A 21,681-nucleotide genomic window follows, 5' to 3' on the forward strand; every position below is an offset into this window, starting at 1 on the left:
CTAGAGTAGCATACATCACATTGCAAAGCTACCTGTTGTATAAATACAGAAACGATGTAGGAACGTGGCAATATAATTTAACCCATGTAGGAGCTTCTCCCTGCTATGCCCCATTCCCTCCTATCTGTCCAGTCCATAATGTGACAGCAAGTAGCTTCTTTTTAATTAAGACCAGATCACCTTTTGACCGGAGCAGCCTCTTCTATTCACTCATGTCTTTGTCCAGGTTTGTGACCGGCTCACCTTCTAGATAAACACTGGTCCGGCTACAACATCAAGGGTCAAACCCTCCAAAGCAAACAATGCTCCTCTAATCTTGTGGCGAGATCTAAACTACTTATCTCCCCATTGTCAATTTCATCTACACTCAAGTCTCCTCCATTCCTGTGACCGCCCTCCTCATCCTTTGTCTCTCCTAGAGGGGGTAACTCCAAAGTATTTAAGTTATTAATTATGCCTTCCGGACGGTTACCAGGAAACCAGTCCCTGCGTGTTTGAAATCAGAAGCCCCGCAGACCAGTTAAAATGAAAAATGCGATAAGTATAACAATATTTTCCAGTTGTTTTGGAAACCAGGATTTCAACACCCTTCCTACTAGACCATGCTTGCTTTCAAATTATGACCATATCTTATTTCAGCCTTATTGTTTAGGTCTCTCATATATTGTAAGACAGCAACATAGTACATTGTAGTTCAGGCTGAAAGAAAGACATCTGTAGAGTTCAACCATGAGCTAATTTCTAATGAGATAAAATACCAACGCTATATTTATTGATTGATGCAAAAAGGGGCAAAAAAGGCTACTTTTGGCAAATGTAGTTCACAATGTATGTCGTGGTGATGTTTACTTGGCAAAACAAAGTACTTGTGACCAATATGATGCCCAGTGATGAACATCCAGCGTGCTTGGCAATGACATAAGGACATTTGAAGGAAACCCAAGGATGAAAATTGGGTCTAAGGTTTTACAACAGAGAGGAAATTGGGAAGACCAGGTGGGCGTGCCTAGGGATGGGCAGACTAGGTGGGCGTGCCTAGGGATGGGCAGACTAGGTGGGCATGCCTAGTGATGGGCAAATTAGGTGGGCATGCCTAGTGATGGGCAGACTAGGTGGGCGTGCCTAGTGATGGGCAGACTAGGTGGGCATGCCTAGTGATGGGCAGACTAGGTGGGCGTGCCTAGTGATGGGCAGACTAGGTGGGCGTGCCTAGTGATGGGCAGACTAGGTGGGCATGCCTAGTGATGGGCAGACTAGGTGGGCGTGCCTAGTGATGGGCAGACTAGGTGGGCGTGCCTAGTGATGGGCAGACTAGGTGGGCATGCCTAGTGATGGGCAAATTAGGTGGGCATGCCTAGTGATGGGCAGACTAGGTGGGCGTGCCTAGTGATGGGCAGACTAGGTGGGCATGCCTAGTGATGGGCAAATTAGGTGGGCATGCCTAGTGATGGGCAGACTAGGTGGGCGTGCCTAGTGATGGGCAGACTAGGTGGGCATGCCTAGTGATGGGCAGACTAGGTGGGCGTGCCTAGTGATGGGCAGACTAGGTGGGCGTGCCTAGTGATGGGCAGACTAGGTGGGCATGCCTAGTGATGGGCAGACTAGGTGGGCGTGCCTAGTGATGGGCAAACTAGGTGGGCGTGCCTAGTGATGGGCAGACTAGGTGGGTGTGCCTAGTGATGGGCAGACTAGGTGGGCGTGCCTAGTGATGGGCAGACTAGGTGGGCATGCCTAGTGATGGGCAGACTAGGTGGGCGTGCCTAGTGATGGGCAAACTAGGTGGGCGTGCCTAGTGATGGGCAGACTAGGTGGGCGTGCCTAGTGATGGGCAGACTAGGTGGGCATGCCTAGTGATGGGCAAACTAGGTGGGCGTGTCTAGTGATGGGCAGACTAGGTGGGCATGCCTAGTGATGGGCAGACTAGGTGGGCGTGCCTAGTGATGGGCAAACTAGGTGGGCGTGCCTAGTGATGGGCAGACTAGGTGGGCGTGCCTAGTGATGGGCAGACTAGGTTGGCATGCCTAGTGATGGGCAAACTAGGTGGGCGTGTCTAGTGATGGGCAGATTAGGTGGGCGTGACTAGTGATGGGCAAACTAGGTGGGCATGCCTAGTGATGGGCAGACCAGGTGGGTGTGCCTAGTGATGGGCAGACCAGGTGGGTGTGCCTAGTGATGGGCAGACTAGGTGGGCGTGCCTAGTGATGGGCAGACTAGGTGGGCGTGCCTAGTGATGGGCAAACTAGGTGGGCGTGTCTAGTGATGGGCAGACCAGGTGGGTGTGCCTAGTGATGGGCAGACCAGGTGGGTGTGCCTAGTGATGGGCAGACTAGGTGGGCGTGCCTAGTGATGGGCAGACTAGGTGGGCATGCCTAGTGATGGGCAGACTACGTGGGCGTGCCTAGTGATGGGCAAACTAGGTGGGCATGCCTAGTGATGGGCAAACTAGGTGGGCGTGCCTAGTGATGGGCAAACTAGGTGGGCGTGCCTAGTGATGGGCAAACTAGGTGGGCGTGCCATGTGATGGGCAGACTAGGTGGGCATGCCTAGTGATGGGCAGACCAGGTGGGCATGCCTAGGGATGGGCAAACTAGGTGGGCATGCCTAGTGATGGGCAGACTAGGTGGGCATGCCTAGTGATGGGCAAACTAGGTGGGCGTGCCATGTGATCGGCAGACCAGATGGGCATGCCTAGTGATGGGCAAACTAGGTGGGCATGCCTAGTGATGGGCAAACTAGGTGGGCATGCCTAGTGATGGGCAAACTAGGTGGGCGTGCCTAGTGATGGGCAGACTAGGTGGGCATGCCTAGTGATGGGCAGACTAGGTGGGCATGCCTAGTGATGGGCAAACTAGGTGGGCGTGACTAGTGATGGGCAGACTAGGTGGGTGTGCCATGTGATGGGCAGACCAGGTGGGTGTGCCTAGTGATGGGCAGACTAGGTGGGCGTGCCTTGTGATGGGCAGACTAGGTGGGTGTGCCTAGGGATGGGCAGACTAGGTGGGCGTGCAATGTGATGGGCAGACTAGGGGGGCGTGACTAGGGATGGGCAGACTAGGTGGGCATGCCTAGGGATGGGCAGACTAGGTGGGCGTGCCTAGGGATGGACAAACTAGGGGCGCGTGCCTAGGGGTTTTTTGTACCCTTGTCTGATTACCCATGTGGAGCGAGTTAATTGACTGGCTGCAATTTACCAGCTCTATGCTGGATTTCTCAGACCTCTAGAGGCTTTTATTTAAACAGGGATTAGTCCCTGTTACAGTGAGCGTTCCCCAGGGCAGAATATGATTACCCGAGCATTCCCCAGGGCAGAATATGATTACCCGAGCATTCCCCAGGGCAGTATATGATTACCCGAGCATTCCTCAGGGCAGTATATAATTACCTGAGCATTCCCCAGGGCAGTATATGATTACCTGAGAATTCCCCTGGGCAGTATATGATTACATGAGAATTCCCCAGGGCAGTATATGATTACCTGAAAATTCCCCAGGGCAGTATATGATTACCTGAGCATTCCCCAGGGCAGTATATGATTACTTGAGCATTCCCCAGGGCAGTATATGATTACCTGAGCATTCCTCAGGCCAGTATATGATTACCTGCGCATTCCCCAGGGCAGTATATGATTACCTGAGCATTTCACAGAGCAGTATATGATTACCTGAGCATTTCACAGGGCAGTATATGATTATGTTTGCCTAATGTATAGAACAAAAAGACCAAATTAAGATTTGTAAAAAATTAAAAATTTATATTTTTGACCATCGGAATGGGGAAAATACATTCTTTCTATACTCCAGTTTAGCACTTTTTAGTGCTAGTAGGGCCTGCAACATATTGTTTGTGCATTGTGCATTCCAGCGGAAATGGCGGAGTCGGCCTTACATGTCACAACACTCTGCTCAATTAAACACTTCAACCTGGAATGTCAGAAATATCCACATTCAAAAGAGGAGTGACACTGTACCCGTGGGTGGAACAGGTAGGGCCTCCGCGATCACTTTCTGCTAATAACTCCATTTGTGTTGGAACAAGCAGTGCTCTGTCCTGCTTAGGAACAGATCTCATTCAAGTAAAGTCATTTGCTCTGCATATTTTGTAGTTAGGCCCTTATCCACAAAGGGTGCTAAGCTTTAGCTCGCCTTCACTCCCATGCTATGCATGGGCGCCGAGGCGTGCTAACACTTAGCACCATTGGATCTGTATTTCTTGGGGGGCACATTGACTGATAATGTATTAATCTGTACAACTTTAGGGTACAGATCAATACATTATTAGGACAATATTTTTGGGGCATTTCTGGCTTTGTATTGATGATGATATTTGCGATGTCACTTTAATATGTGGATGTCATTCTTTGGTATTTTGCTGCTTTATTTAAATAAAATGTTTGCAATTGATTTTTGATTTTAATTAATGTCTTGTGTTGACTAATGCGTTTAATGGTTGTGTTTCAGATATTTTTAAATAGTTAATTTCTTGGCAGGTCAATGTTTCTATTAATTAATTGCTGTTGTATTAATTAATTGTTTTGATTGGTTATTGTTACAATTAATTCCGAGTTGTTTTAGTAATTAATTAGTTTGATTGGTTACTGTTTGAAATAATTCTGAGATGTTTTATTAATTTAGTGCTTTGATTGGTTAATGTTTTAATTAATTCATTGTTGATCTGGTTATTGCTTGTATTAATTGGATTAGCTGGCTAGTGTTTTTATTTAGTGAATTGTGTTTTGTTGGAGTTTTGTTATGTTTTATTATTGTGTGTTTTGTGCATTCATGTATTTTGATTAGGATGCCCATTGGGTGCTATAGCGGCTTATCATGCCCATATTATTATATGGGTATGATGTACCACTATACTACTCAATGGGTACAGGGTGGGTATAGTGGGTCTGGGGTGGGTGCTTAGGCCTCCCAGGTGGGTAGCAGGGCAAGGTGGGTTAACCCCTTAATTACTATAGCGGTTATTAACCGCTAAGGTGATTAGGTGGTTAGGGGCCATTAGAATGTATTTATTATGTATGTATGCTGTCTGCCAACGGAGGACAGGGACCTGCAGTATCGTGATGAGGACGTCCATAATATTGCTGTGGTAAGAAGAACTGAATTTATTTACTTTATTTATGCTGGCTAATGTTGTGTTTAATAATGGGCAAATAATCTATTATCCATATCTGGATAATAGTTATTTTGCCCATTACTGTACTGTATGTGTTTCGGGGAATTGATTGAAATGTAGGCCCATGTTTTATGTTTTTACATACAGGGTTGGTACCTTAGGTCTGCGAGGACCTATGGAGACCACCTGAGACGCCCGGACGCCCACGGGTACCACCTCTGGACCCACGCGGGACAGCTGTGGGGAAGAACCCAGACCCCCGTGGGAACCACCCGAGGGCCCTCAGACACCTGTGGGGATGACCCGGGGAACCCCAGACACCACTTGGAGGCCCACGGTGCCTGTCGGGGACCACCCGGAGACCCCCAGACCCTGTGGGCACCCCCCTCTGGTGCACTGTGGGCCTGCGGACACCCGTCGGGCTCACCGGGGACTACGGTAGGCCTGGGGTATGAATCTTGTATGTTAAAAAATACATCATGGTTTTACATTATGGGGGCACGGGTGGTGGGTAGTGGGTGGTGGGTGGTGTATTTGGTGATTAATAAATATTTTTACATTTAAATATTATTAATAGTGTAGATGTGCAGGGGGTCTCCAGAGCAGAACCGCATTGGTTTGAGGTCTGGGGACCCCCTGCTTCCCGAGATACAGGCCCCGTTATGGGGTGCACACACACACTAAAATGAGTATTTATTTTGTTGCACACTTTAAGAAGGACTACAGTGAACAACCTTGGCCAGAGATATAACAAAATCTGAATTTTGTTTCCTACAAAAATATCAGTTGACACAAGAAGAGAAAGTGGTTGAAATCTATTCCGCCCCAAAATATTTGGTCCTGATACAAAAGCTTAGAAGGTATTTATGTGGCCTGGGCATTTGGGGAACTGTTTCCCTGTAATTAGGAATTCCTCACAACGTTATTAAAGCTTCTCGGGCGACCACGTCTTTGTGGCTCGGGCTGCGCCACAGCCGAGGAGCTGCCAGACGGCACATCGTTCTGGGGGTAACGTTGCAATCTCAGACATAACTATAATTAATCTGAGTTCAGAGCCTCTGGCTGAAGAAGTAACTTAGTGGTAAGAGAACTGCCTTTGAAGTGGGTGAGCCTGGTGGAAGTGGTTGTCAGCGATCCTTTTGACCTTGGGTATGTCCCTGTGCTTCAGGCACTAACAATTAGATTGTAAGCTCTTTGGGACAGGGACTCACTGGGGAAGATTCATCAACATAAAAGAAAGTGCAAATAGAAGTTTGTTTTGCTGCATTGCTCGATAATCTTCTCGCTGCAAATTGTTAGCGAGAAAGGTTTTGCTCCAGGTTTTACGCTGGCGCACTGCGCAAATACCAGATATAAAAAGTAACACACGGAGTGCTGAATTTGATACAGATCACGAATATCTGTGGGTCGAACTCTTCCTAACGCCACCGCCCAAAGCGCCAGCAGCTGATTCACACCTTGGAGCAAACACCTTGGTAGATTGATGCAATTTCAGTCAACTTAGCTCCAAATGTGCCTTAAAAAAGACTGTGTGTACAGCACTGTGTCTGTTACTGCAGTATACATAAAAAAGATTGTGTGTACAGCACTGTGTCTGTTACTGCAGTATACATAAAAAAGATTGTGTGTACAGCACTGTGTCTGTTACTGCAGTATACATAAAAAAGATTGTGTGTACAGCACTGTGTCTGTTACTGCAGTATACATAAAAAAGACTGTGTGTACAGCACTGTGTCTGTTACTGCAGTATACATAAAAAAGACTGTGTGTACAGCACTGTGTCTGTTACTGCAGTATACATAAAAAAGACTGCGTGTACAGCACTGTGTCTGTTACTGCAGTATACATAAAAAAGACTGCGTTTACAGCACTGTGTCTGTTACTGCAGTTTACATAAAAAAGACTGCGTGTACAGCACTGTGTCTGTTACTGCAGTATACATAAAAAAGACTGCGTGTACAGCACTGTGTCTGTTACTGCAGTATACATAAAAAAAGACTGCGTGTACAGCACTGTGTCTGTTACTGCAGTATACATAAAAAAGATTGTGTGTACAGCACTGTGTCTGTTACTGCAGTATACATAAAAAAGATTGTGTGTACAGCACTGTGTCTGTTACTGCAGTATACATAGAAAAGACTGTGTGCACAGCACTGTGTCTGTTACTGCAGTATACATAGAAAAGACTGTGTGTACAGCACTGTGTCTGTTACTGCAGTATACATAGAAAAGACTGTGTGTACAGCACTGTGTCTGTTAGTGCAGTATACATAAAAAAGACTGTGTGCACAGCACTGTGTCTGTTACTGCAGTATACATAAAAAAGACTGTGTGTACAGCACTGTGTCTGTTACTGCAGTATACATAAAAAAGACTGTGTGCACAGCACTGTGTCTGTTACTGCAGTATACATAAAAAAGACTGTGTGCACAGCACTGTGTCTGTTACTGCAGTATACATAAAAAAGACTGTGTGCACAGCACTGTGTCTGTTACTGCAGTATACATGAAAAAGACTGTGTGTACAGCACTGTGTCTGTTACTGCAGTATACATAAAAAAGACTGTGTGTACAGCACTGTGTCTGTTACTGCAGTATACATAAAAAAGACTGTGTGCACAGCACTGTGTCTGTTACTGCAGTATACATAAAAAAGACTGTGTGCACAGCACTGTGTCTGTTACTGCAGTATACATAAAAAAGACTGTGTGCACAGCACTGTGTCTGTTACTGCAGTATACATAAAAAAGACTGTGTGTACAGCACTGTGTCTGTTACTGCAGTATACATAAAAAAGACTGTGTGTACAGCACTGTGTCTGTTACTGCAGTATACATAAAAAAGACTGTGTGTACAGCACTGTGTCTGTTAGTGCAGTATACATAAAAAAGACTGTGTGTACAGCACTGTGTCTGTTACTGCAGTATACATAAAAAAAGACTGTGTGTACAGCACTGTGTCTGTTACTGCAGTATACATAAAAAAAGACTGTGTGCACAACACTGTGTCTGTTAGTGCAGTATACATAAAAAAGACTGTGTGCACAGCACTGTGTCTGTTACTGCAGTATACATAAAAAAGACTGTGTGTACAGCACTGTGTCTGTTAGTGCAGTATACATAAAAAAGACTGTGTGTACAGCACTGTGTCTGTTACTGCAGTATACATAAAAAAGACTGTGTGTACAGCACTGTGTCTGTTACTGCAGTATACATAAAAAAGACTGTGTGTACAGCACTGTGTCTGTTACTGCAGTATACATAAAAAAGACTGTGTGTACAGCACTGTGTCTGTTACTGCAGTATACATAAAAAAGACTGTGTGTACAGCACTGTGTCTGTTAGTGCAGTATACATAAAAAAGACTGTGTGTACAGCACTGTGTCTGTTAGTGCAGTATACATAAAAAAGACTGTGTGTACAGCACTGTGTCTGTTACTGCAGTATACATAAAAAAAGACTGTGTGTACAGCACTGTGTCTGTTACTGCAGTATACATAAAAAAGACTGTGTGCACAGCACTGTGTCTGTTAGTGCAGTATACATAAAAAAGACTGTGTACATAAAAAAGACTGTGTGCACAGCACTGTGTCTGTTACTGCAGTATACATAAAAAAGACTGTGTGTACAGCACTGTGTCTGTTACTGCAGTATACATAAAAAAGACTGTGTGTACAGCACTGTGTCTGTTACTGCAGTATACATAAAAAAGAAAGTATTGTTATTGCTGTGTAACATTAAGAATCCGCTTCACACAGATCTGTCACTGATTTTATGTGAGTCTCACTGATTTTTGCTCAACTGCAGTGTTCATGGTTTTATAGAGCAGACTGGGCCATATTTACTAAGTGGTGCTAAACTAAAACGCACCTTATGGCCCATTGAAGTTGATTGGCTTTAAATTGCCTTTAAATTTCCCGCTGCTAAGTAAGTATGAGACAGAACCCTTTGTTCCCTGCCCGAATTTACACCATCAGATTTAATAATCCAATGTGCAATTTTGTATTCCTTTCTCTGTTGTTTTCTCTTGTATCTTGAAACCTTTCAAAAGAAAATGTTTAAACTTCCTTTGGTCTGCAAGAACAAATAATGCTGTGTAATCTTCTTTAGAGAGAGTTCAAATACTATGGACAGCCCAATGAAAAGTGAATAGGCTGCTGACACCTCTGGTAGAGAAGGGCTTGTATTACTGGTACTGGTACTTGTATTACTGGCACTGGTACTTGTATTTGTGGTACTGGTACTTGTATTTGTGGTACTGGTACTTGTATTACTGGTACTGGTACTTGTATTACTGGTACTGGTACTTGTATTACTGGTACTGGTACTTGTATTACTGGTACTGGTACTTGTATTACTGGTACTGGTACTTGTATTACTGGTACAGCTGCATGAACCTGTCCCAGTTTGCTCAGTAAAAGTTCCCGCAATTTTTAGGGGATCGAATATTTTATTGCAATTTCAATAAACGTACGATGTACAGTGTACAGGTCTCAGCCAGTGCGTGTGTACAGGTCTCAGCCAGTGCGTGTGTACAGGTCTCAGCCAGTGCGTGTGTACAGGTCTCAGCCAGTGCGTGTGTACAGGTCTCAGCCAGTGCGTGTGTACAGGTCTCAGCCAGTGCGTGTGTACAGGTCTCAGCCAGTGCGTGTGTACAGGTCTCAGCCAGTGCGTGTGTACAGGTCTCAGCCAGTGCGTGTGTACAGGTCTCAGCCAGTGCGTGTGTACAGGTCTCAGCCAGTGCGTGTGTACAGGTCTCAGCCAGTGCGTGTGTACAGGTCTCAGCCAGTGCGTGTGTACAGGTCTCAGCCAGTGCGTGTGTACAGGTCTCAGCCAGTGCGTGTGTACAGGTCTCAGCCAGTGCGTGTGTACAGGTCTCAGCCAGTGCGTGTGTACAGGTCTCAGCCAGTGCGTGTGTACACAGCTGCACCCAGCAGGTAATGCTCAGGGTACCTCGTCTAAACAATACCTGAACATAATATCATAAAAGTCTATGGGGGTTACCATGAATATGGAGGGAAGTTTGAGGCACCACCCCATAAAAAGACATTCTGGAACTAGAGAAAGTGCAGAAAAGAGCCACCGCACTAATAACCGGGCTGGATAATCTGATTTATGAGGAGGGGCTAGCTAAATTAGATTTTTTACATTAGAAAAGAGGCATCTGCCGTGATGTTGATAATGTTTTAAAGGAAAAACACAATGTACAAGACTCGTGTAAGGTGTTACACGCGGGATACATTCTGTACAGAAATGCCGCCAGAGGAAATAACAGTGGCCGCCCACAACGCTGTTTGTTAAGCGAGGAGATTGTGATCCCTTAAAATGCAAAATGTGATATTTGAAAATCTGTCCGTTGAAATTGATGCACTGTATGTAAAAATGTTTCCAATAAAAAAATAAATATTAAAAGAAAAGAGGCGTCTCAGGGGGATATGATAACTATATACAAATATATTCAGGGACAGTATAAGGAGCTTTCAAAAGAACTATTCATCCCACGGGCAGTACAAAGGACTCGGGGCCATCCCTTAAGGTTGGAGGAAAGGAAATTTCACCAGCAACAAAGGAAAGGGTTCTTTACAGTAAGGGCAGTTAAAATGTGGAATTCATTACCCATGGAGACTGTGATGGCAGATACAATAGATTTGTTCAAAAAAAGGTTGGACATCTTTTTAGATGGGAAAGGTATACAGGAAGATACCAAATAAGTATACATGTTGATCTAGGGAGAAATCTGAAATCTCCATTATTTGGAGTCAGGAAGGAATTTATTGTCCCCTTATGAGACAGCATTAGATAATGACAACCAAGACCTATGCCAAACTAGGGGTACTTTACAGGAACAAATCCTCCCTAAGTCTCCTGGTCAGAAAGCGTATCGCTCAGCAGATGCTAATGCCAATTATTGACTATGGAGACATAGTATATGGCTCGGCTCCTCAAACCCACCTTGGCAAACTTGACACCCTCTACAATTCAATTTGTCGTATTGTTCTCCAATGCAACTACAACACACATCACTGCGAAATGCTCAAAGAACTAGATTGGCCATCACTAGAGTCTAGGCGCAAAGTTCACCTTTCCTGTCTTGCCTTTAAATTCTTCATGGGCAAGCTACCCAGCTACCTGAACAAGCTCCTCACCCCTACCACTTGCAGCACTTATCACCTGAGATCAGACTCCAAAAGACTATTCATGGTCCCAAGGCTCAACAAAGTATCCGGACGTTCCTCCTTCTCCTTCCGTGCACCCCAAAACTGGAACAACCTACCAGAGACTCTCACATCCACCACCAGTCTAAATTCTTTCAAATCTAAGGCTGTCTCACACTTTAATCTGGTCTGTAACTGTTTCATACGCTCATAATATATATTTTCTTTAACTGTGCACGCAATGTCTTGTATATAATGTATACCCTGTTTATTTAGGTAACTGTATTTGTAACCATGTATTATTTGTTTTACTCTGTGCCCAGGACATACTTGTAAACGAGAGGTAACTCTCAATGTATTACTTCCTGGTAAAATATTTTATAAATAAATAAATGTTTTACTAGGGTTTTTTGTTTGCCTTCCTCTGGATCAATATATTGTAAATACAAATACAGGATAAGTATCTGTCTTCTAAATTTAGCATAGGTTGAACTTGATGGACATATGTATTTTTTCAACCTCTTCTTCTATATAACTGTTATTTATTACCTCTGTGTATAGAAAGATTTAGGACACTTAATCGTATCACATAAAGCAAAGGTTTAGTAACCTGTCCGTATTATATAGTACAGTATGATACATGAAGACTCAGTATTGTTAATCTTTCTCCATGATATGGATACTGGTTTATTAACCAGAATGCACTGGGATTACAGTTACAAAACAAGGACGGGACCCAAGTCTTGTGATGACATGGAGCAAGGCTGACAATACTGACACACTACACACAAAATAGCAGCATGACCTAATTTACGGATAAAAAGCTATAAGCCTTTAAAAAGGGGTTTTTAAAGCGAGATGGTGGGGTGAGTCATGATTATGTCAGTACGAACAGCCAGTGAAGTATTCTATGTTGGCATACAAGAAAAAGAAGTTGTCATGTACAATTTTAGCGATATTCCTACTGGCAAAACTGTAATTAGGGATTAGTAATCCAGCTGCAACACAATTTACTGTAAAGTGCTAACTTTGATCTCTCATTTATTATTTGGAACATGATAAATGTTCAAATCAAACTGCTCTTGTCTGATTATTATTATGTACTAAAACCATTATTTTAACCCTTTAGCAGACAAGGCACCCTGCACCGCGTGGATGCATTATACATTGGTTTCATGTGTCCGCTTTTCGGGATTTGCGGTCATGTGGAGTGATTGATGGATGGAGCTACTTGAATCTTCCATGATTAAGTCATATGATTGACAGACTGCATGGAGCTAGAATAGCTTGTTTGACACCTAGCCAAGCCCATTTTGCTTGAGCCCAGGCTGTGTGGGGGTGGATAGGGGAAGTGGCAAAGTCTCAGTCTTTCCAATATACCTAGTCTTCTACTAAAGTTCATGTTTCGGCCCCTACCTGAGAAATAGCATGCTACACTACTAGTTATGACAACACCACTAGTTATGGCAACACTACTAGTTATGGCTACACTACTAGTTATGGCTACACTACTAGTTATGGCTACACTACTAGTTATGGCTACACTACTAGTTAGGGCTACACTACTAGTTATGGCTACACTCCGTACATCCAACTACTTGAATCTTCTCAGAGAGAAAGAGAGACCTCATTTTGTAAAGTCCCAAGTTACGTGTACACCTGTAGGAACACCTCTGAGATACAGAACAAAGCTCTGTGGATCTGGGCCTAAGTGACTTAAAGCTGCAATCCCACATAGTCTACCCGTGGAATTTCTTAGGAGCCTCTGAATGGGAGTTTGTCAATCAAGTGTTTCCATATCCCACCGTGGCCTTATCAGAGAACAAATAAAGGTAATGGGAGGTGGGGAGAGGGGGCTCTGGATGTACAGCAATGTCTGAATACACGGTGACATCACACAAAAGGATGGTGACCAGATGTCCTGGTTTTGCTGGGACAGTCCCGACTTTTAGCCATTTGTCCCGGGTCACGACCTTTCTGGCCACTGTTCCATTTTTTCTCTGCGCTGGTCGACCACCTGAGCGCATGCGCGATCGGCACTTGTCGGATGTGCATGCGTGATCGGCACGTGAGCATACGCTGGCAAATGCTGATCACGTAAGCGCAGCTGGCAAGTGCTCATCGCGCAATTGGCTCTCGGCGTTCACGCGCGCAACTGCGCATGCATGACAGTTATCCCAGTTTTTGCCAGGACAAATATGGTCACCCTACACAAAAGGGTCATCACACAAAAGGGAGCGGCCAGTGGAAACCAAACCCCTTTTAGTAAGAAAGACATGAATCACTCAGACGAGACCCCTTAAACATGTTCCTGGAATTAGTTAAAGCAGCAATACTCCCCCCTCCCCCCCTCCCCCCTCCCCCTTTTATTTCTTTTTATTTGTGTATGTAAAGCAGGCGGCGATGTATAATTCTACATTCCGCGCCCATACTGCGAGCGACCACGCCGTAAGAACAGGCCGCACCTCTATGAGGCAGCCCACAGAGTGCGCAACCGCACGACAAAGCGCGATGGAGTGACTGCGTTTTCAACCGTCAAAATGTTTTTACTTTGTGGCGCGACGGTCGGGTCACGGGAGTGGTCCAGCCAATGCGGGCGAAGCGCGCTTACGTGACGCTGCGGGCACGCCTCTGCGTCGCTTTGGATCTCAGTCCACAGATCGCTCGGCCGACAGGCGCGCATGACGCAATGCACTCCGTTGTGCGCACCCACTATAGCCGAGGCCTAACAATCCTGATTGTGTGTGCCTAACTAAATGGCTGCTTCAGTCTGTATCCTTACATTACTACAGTAATATCTATTGTTACAGTTTACAGCTCAAACTGCTGGGAACAATGGCAACAAATTCTCCCAAACAGAAAAGTGTTACAAATATCTTGCACTGCTTGGGAGGTGGGTTAAACCCTTCTATAGGGGTCAAATGATGCATTAAAACTCATTAAAAATGGCATTAAGAGTTGAATAATATATATATTTTAAAAACAGTAAGTATTATCTAATATTCAGAAATTATTTATTTTAAAAAAAACCATATAAGATTTCACATGTTCTGCTGCTTTAAACCGGCCGTCTCTCCTCGGGCCAAAATGGACAAACAGGAGAAGGGAACCCTCGCCGGCCACAACGTGACTTTATTCTTTCGCATTATTTTTGTTCAACTAAATCTGAAGGGGCTGCCGGTGATGTGTCGGTTTTATATGTTCTTTTTATTTGGCTGTCCAATGATTTCTATTGTGAAGTTTCCACTTTTTCCCACCAGAGTCTCTGGGTAATTGTGTGTATTTGTTTGTAATATTCAATGTAGACACCGATTGTTCCCTAGGATTCAATGGTAATATCGCACCAGGATCCTGTAGTATGATCAGACATACTACACCTGTCTGTAGTGGCTCACACATAAATAATACTAATACCCGTAGTTTCATTTACTCACCTTTAATGAAAGAGAACAATCCTTGTAGCCGGTAAAAACAAACCAAAATATAACAATGTATTCACTCTAGTCCCCGAAATGTTGCGCTACATAGTATGGTCCAGGTGACCTGCTAACTTAGGCTAAGCAGGGTGCTCAACTCCAGTCCTCAAGCCCCCACCCCACCCATCAGGTTTTACTGATATCCCTGATTCAGCACAGGTCACTCAATCAGTCACTACTTCAGCACAGGAGTCTCTGATTGAGATATCCTCAGGGATATCCTGAACACCTGACCTGTTCGGGGGCTTGAGGACTGGAATTAAGCACCCCTGTCTCAAAGGGTTAAAGATACACATTGAACGGTTAAGTGACTACAGGGGACCTTTTGTAGGAGACAGAAGTGGAGGCACCTCCTCCGTTTCCCCTCTGGGCAGATCGCGTCCTGGCCTCCATGCGACCACAGGGAGCGACCTAAATGCCAGAAACACCCTCAGTTTGGCATGGCGCTGTCACTATCTGTCACAAGTCCCCACGACTTAATGACTAAGGGTTAAAGCCAAATAACGCAAGATTAAGTCCTGTTTCTGTCCGGAAAGAGCAGTAGTGATTATATATGTGACTGAGGCTCTGCCTTAATATAACGCCTATCCCCATAGGCCCAGTAGTGTTAATGCAGGGATGGAACATGACTTTAATGGAATCATACCTAAAGCTGGCGCTACTCCAATCCAGACACTGAAATAAGGGTTACAGAGACATAAAGACAGAGCTCGATTTCTGTAAAGTAAAGTACCCAGTGACTCCTGCCCCTCGCCACGTACTCATTATACAAAATGGGGAGAGAGAGCTCGGAACAAACCGGAACACATGCGACATGCGACATGCCTGAGCAATAAGCAAACTGTAATAATTTCATTACACTTTGCACACCGCAATTAGCATATTTCTCAGGTGTGTTCAGTTGTGTTTTTCATATAATTAGCTTTGTGGAAATGCGTGGACCTCACTGAAAATAGCGTCTGTCACAGATAGAGATGTTCAAATACCAATTCTTAATAAATAGCTCCATTTCCCCTCAGGCTATGAGCTGAAAAGACCTGATATACATTATTAGAGTCGTAAAATGTTTCACTGTACTGGAATGTGTTTATTATGTTGCAGAGGATCGGTATACAATGAAATGTGCATTTAAACAACAAGTTTCAAAATACTTTGAGGGGAAAGGGATAAACCAACATGTCCGGTGGAGAAGAAGTTCAGGTCAATCTTTCAGGATTAACAAGGTGAGGAACTTTAGACAAACAGAAAGAAGAGAACAAGATGGCAGAGACATACAAATAAAGAATAACGTTACCATGTCAGAGCCACGTGAGCATGTTTCTCCTCTTTAATCTGCGGTCAGTAAACAATCTCTATAGGTGCAGCGCCACTTGGAACAAAATGCATATGTTTAAGGGATTAAAGCTAGGTGATTCATTTGTCTTTTTAAAAAAAAAAAATCAATACAAGTATTAATGGCAAATTCAACGTTTATCATGGAGTTTGAAAGCAAGTCCAATGTAGCTGCACTGTCCTTGTCTGCTTTATATTCCCCTATATCTCATTTATTCGCTTTCTAATTAGTTCTTTGGCAAGGAAGGGTGTATATAAATTACAAATTACCTAATCATTTGGATAGGACGGACAAGGAATAGGTTAACCCTTTCTCTGCCACTGCATTGCTGACCCCTCTGGCAGTAAAGGGGTTAAAACTGGCCAAAATTATGATTTTTTTCATAAATCATCAAAAATGAACACATTAAACCCATTTATGGAAACGTGGAAGATCGACTGTAAAAAGTGCAGTATATATTGTATGTCTTTTTTTTAAACCAGAGACAGAACATAAAACACAGACAAAGCTCAGTGCACATCCAGTGAAACTCATACACGGTACAGTGCCTAAATATATATGTATAAATATCTATTAAATAAAATGGTCTTTTAGTTTAACATTTTGGCCAAATTGTTGTAAGCCCCTGAGCCACTGCATGGCAGACCACATTCTTCAGGGGTCCCTAACACTAATATAAATTCTTAATAACCTGTGCATTGCCGGGAAGAATGATTTATAATAAATCTGTCAATATTAGTTGCAAAGTTCTAAGTCTGAAGCTTTTATTAACCTGTACATTACCAGGAAAAGCACTCTGTATTAGATACATATATATTTAGGCACTGTACCGTGTATGAGTTTCACTGGACGTGCACTGAGCTCTGTCTGTGTTTTATGTTCTGTCTCTGGTTTTAAATATATATTGCCATGCTCAGTAGCACTCCTCTGTGACACTCATATGCTTATATATATGTTGTGGTTATTTTGGGGGTTCAATAGGAGCTTGTTAGGTGTCCAGTATGTTTTGCAATTCTTGTTCAGCTAGTCTTAGCTGATTGGAGGGTGGCAACCTCCTACCTAATTGAAGCTTACCCCCTCCCACATTTAAATGGTTAAAAGCTCACTCCATAGCATCTCCCACTCTCAGGGGAGCTTGCTTGCTTGCAGTATGATTGTGACAAATCTAATACAGAGTGCTTTTCCTGGTAATGTACAGGTGAATAAAAGCTTCAATCAGACTTAGAACTTTTGCAACTAATATTGACAGATTTATTATAAATCATTCTTCCCGGCAATGCACAGGTTATTAAGAATTTATATTAGTGTTAGGGACCCTTGAGAATGTGGTCTGCCGTGCAGTGGCTCAGGGGCTTACAACAATTTGGCCAAAATGTTAAACTAAAAGATCATTTTATTTAATAGATATTTATACATATATATTTAGGCACTGTACCGTGTATGAGTTTCACTGGATGTGCACTGAGCTCTGTCTGTGTTTTATGTTCTGTCTCTGGTTTTAAATATATATTGCCATGCTCAGTAGCACTCCTCTGTGACACTCATATGCTTATATATATGTTGTGGTTATTTTGTCGGTTCAATAGGAGCTTGTTAGGTGTCCAGTATATATTGTATGTCACAAGAAAATACAATACTGACGACCACATTATATTTATTATGTTCGAGAATTATTATATAAAATGTTATCATATAACATCATCATATTCTCATTAAGGTTTCTAAAAATTGCCACAATAAAAAGCTATTTTAGGAGCCTTCTTGGATATGTTTTACAGAAGTATTTCTCTAGAACAGTAAATGACTGGATGACATCACAATGAAGAAGTATGTGATCAGCATAACAAGGAAAGGAACTGCATCGTTCGGAACCCTTCCCTGCTAGAGAGGCCTGCAGTGCATTTCAAAGCAATGCCCCTCTGTCAGCAGAGATGTGTCTATACATTTACAGTATGGTTGTAGAGGAAACGGACAGGACAATGCACTGGCAATGCTTTCCTTATCCCATCGGTCACCTACTGTGGCCTATGTGAAAGCCTGAAGTGCCGAATTTTTCAACTCTTTCCATGTACGTTTGATTGGGAAACAGATGTAATTGACTCTTGTTAAACAGTGAAATAAAACAGAGGAACAATACACCAGAGTCTACGCCCTGTATTCTGTATGTTAAGGGGAAGAGTCCATGATTGGCATGAATTAAGGAGTAAGTTCATACATTCGTAGTTGCATAGTAGATGAGGTCGAAAAAAGACATACAGTACGTCCACCAAGCTCAACCTATGCTAAATGTAGACGATTGCATTAAATTTTTTCATCTATTCCATCTTCCATATTTTGCCTCCACTTTCCATCCATAAACTATACTGCCTACCAATGCCAGGATTATCATTAAATTCAATTAACATTCTGGCTACAAGGTACGGTACATTAATAGTCATTTCTTTTAAATGACCATTAAACCATGTTGCTCATTTTAATTATTGAGTTCCCTACAGTAAAACAAGAGTGGCTGAAAGTTATGCGTTAACCGGAAAGTGGAAACTACCAGCGAAATCCTAATTGTAACCTGAGTAAGCCTTTGGATTCCCTTGAACCACATCTTCTCTCTATCAGGTACATCCTTTCTTTAGCAAAATCGCCTGTGATGTCTCGGCACTTTTCAGATTCCAGTTGGCCGCTGAATGCTGCAATGGTATGATGAGTGGCATTCCCTTCATTGATTGGCTGTTGTGGCTAGGGTCGAGCCTTACTGCTGGATCCCATATCTCTTGAACATGAATGCTCCTGTTGCTTTCATAATGAGGTAGCAGGGGAGGGGGGGGGGGTGTTTCTCAATCATTTCTACACTCTTTGATTAACACAAGTATTGGTTCTTTAAAACACCCAGAGCAACAGGGATCCTTTTATAAAAGGCAAATGTAATGGAAATAGCATGGCAATAATGTGTCATTATGCCAACGATGCAGGAAAGGTACAAAACGTATAACTCACTTCTTTGATAAAAATAATGCAATTGTGGCAAGACAGTGATTATGACTCACGTTTCCCTGAAAACTATTACAAAGCTGCGGCACATGTACAATAAGTACAAACTGTTCCATACAGAATGCTGTATTACTCTTTGGCCTTCAGAGACATGCCCTATAAATTGTGCAGTCATTGTGTTATTGCATATAAATAGAAACATATTAATGGAACCTTCTACAGAAATATAACCACAGTATGAATGTTATGTTTAAAGGCAATGATTATTAGTAGCAAGCAACATACAGTAGTCAACTTTGAGCTGCAGTGGAACACAAAGTGTGTGAGTGTGCTGCCAGATTTCTATCACTACTTGTTCTAGCAACACCGGTAGTTTACGAATAGGATATAAGGCTAAAGTGCATTATAATAACAGTATCTTAATTGTCTGCTGTATCTCTAACCACTTTGAGGTACTAATGTGCCAGAATGCAAGCATGACGTGTAATTCTGTGTCGTCGTTAACATTCTGTGAACTACAGCTATTTAAATGCGGGATTTCAGGGTCACGTGTTGCATTCAGAAGCATTTCCATTTGTGTGAATTGTAGGTGGAGCACTGGCTGGATCAAGTGACTTATGTGGTTTTCAAAGCTCAAGTACATCAATATTTGTGTATCTTGTAAACACAGTGCTGTATTGTATATGCTGTTTCACTTATTCCTATAGGGAAAGAGTACTGCTGCTTGCTACTACGGATGCCAGAAATTCATTCATCTATATTGGGAGTTCAGTCCTAGATACAGTGTGAATGAATTGGATTCTGTTTCACATGGGTAAATCCAACCATTTCCAACATCGGATGTGTCTGCAGATATCTCCACATTATGCACGGCTAAGCTTTCTAACAGAACAATGCTGTAGTGGTTAGTCACGTGGTTTAAGAAGCAGTGAAAAGGTCTCTATTTGATCCATCTTCGTTTGTTTCTGGTTGGAGAAAGGAAGCCAAACCAATGGAGCAAGTTATCCACCTTGAGGTGTCATTGACTATCTTCGCTCTTTGCTAGAACCGGTTGATGGATGAACTCTATAATTCATGATCTTTTGTCCTGTTTGTTTCTACATGTCGATCCACAGTAATGTATCACAGTTCATATGGAGTATATTTGGGTCACTGAAAATGCGCTTTCACTTGCTCCCTGATACATTGACACTGAGCCAGATTCACCTTTGCAACATCGTAGTAGAGACTAAATATTGGTTAGTAATTTGAAGGGATTCCCTGAAAAGTGGAAGAGTGCCACATCTAAGATAGTCCTTTGTAACGGACCCAAGTCAGTGTCTCTCCCATAAGTTCCCGTGAGCGTTTTGAGTTAATAACTCTCCCTAAGGTTGATTAGAAGCTTGGAATGTCACTGGTGCAACATTGATTTCCTTCTTCCTGCAAAATTAAAATAACATGTTATTCATAACAAATAATTAGCACATGCATTTTTATCTTATGGTACTTGTTTCTGATATGATGTACCATCCTTAAATAAGGCAGGAATCCAATCATTGCTAGAATTAAAAGCTAGTATTAACGTGAATTGAAATGGCAAGGGTTGTGGTTTATTCTAATATCCTCTAAAGTGCACTACGTGAGGAACTGTAATCCATAGTTACTGCACCTAATTATTCTATTGGTCACTTGAGGCCAATTTATGTAGACCACGGGTATGAAGATATAAGGGGTTACAATGTCCCCTTATATATGTCACTTTCTGGATTGCTGAGGGGAACATTATGAAAGAGCCCAGTAACTCTCAGCTATGGGGAAGCAGTTAGTGAAGTCTTGCTAGCTTTTAGTGCTGCAGTAAGAAATCACATGGTGGGTGCCCCACTTTATCTATTAAAGTTGGCATTTACAGGGAACATTCATTACAAGATGATGTAATTCCAATCCACTGTAACCATGCGATTGTAAAGATAGCCCGCAGTACAACGGGAGGTCACATTGGCCTCTCCTATCATGATTAAGCATTCACCGCTTGCCAAATGAGCCCAAGCAGTGGAAAAGATGTGCGATCCCCACCCAGCGGGAAAGTAGAAGGTTGCATTAAAACATTCAGGACGGAGTGACATTTATTTCCATGCCTTGCCAAGCAGTGACATTAATCATTCTGTAAGGTTTGACTGCACCGTTTTATGAAGGAATTCCAAACACGTCCGGGATTGGGAACGTTTACAGCACCCAGGACATGCAGAAAATGCCGGGTTATAGGGCTTTTCCATGTCCTAAGTCACGTAGGGCTGCCAGGTGTCCAGTATTGAACCGGACTGTCCTGTATTTGGACACTCTGTCCAGTAAAAAATTAGAGGTAATACTGTACCTGTATGTATATACCGGTATTACCTCTCTGGGCGTGCATGTGTATACCGGTATTACCTCTCTGGGCGTGTATGTGACCGGTATTACCTCTCTGGGCGTGTATGTGTATACCGGTATTACCTCTCTGGGCCTGTATGTGTATACCGGTATTACCTCTCTGGGCGTGTACGTGTATACCGGTATAACCTCTCTGGGCGTGTATGTGACCGGTATTACCTCTCTGGGCGTGTATGTGTATACCGGTATTACCTCTCTGGGCCTGTA

The 21,681-nt window shown here is 43.1% G+C and overlaps 1 protein-coding gene across 1 annotated transcript in view; it reads right to left on the reverse strand.

Annotated features, from left to right (window-relative positions):
* Window positions 1–16,180: 16,180 nt before the first annotated feature.
* The window catches only part of SUSD2 (sushi domain containing 2), a 170,826-nt gene continuing 165,325 nt past the window's right edge, over window positions 16,181–21,681 (reverse strand). The window contains exon 27 of the mRNA XM_075568065.1: window positions 16,181–20,487. Within this exon, the coding sequence (XP_075424180.1) occupies window positions 20,433–20,487 (55 nt within the window). The 3' untranslated portion in view covers window positions 16,181–20,432. The remainder of the gene's footprint in view (window positions 20,488–21,681) is intronic.

This window comes from Ascaphus truei, chromosome 13 (genome assembly GCF_040206685.1).
Source record: "Ascaphus truei isolate aAscTru1 chromosome 13, aAscTru1.hap1, whole genome shotgun sequence".
Classification (NCBI taxonomy): domain Eukaryota; kingdom Metazoa; phylum Chordata; class Amphibia; order Anura; family Ascaphidae; genus Ascaphus; species Ascaphus truei.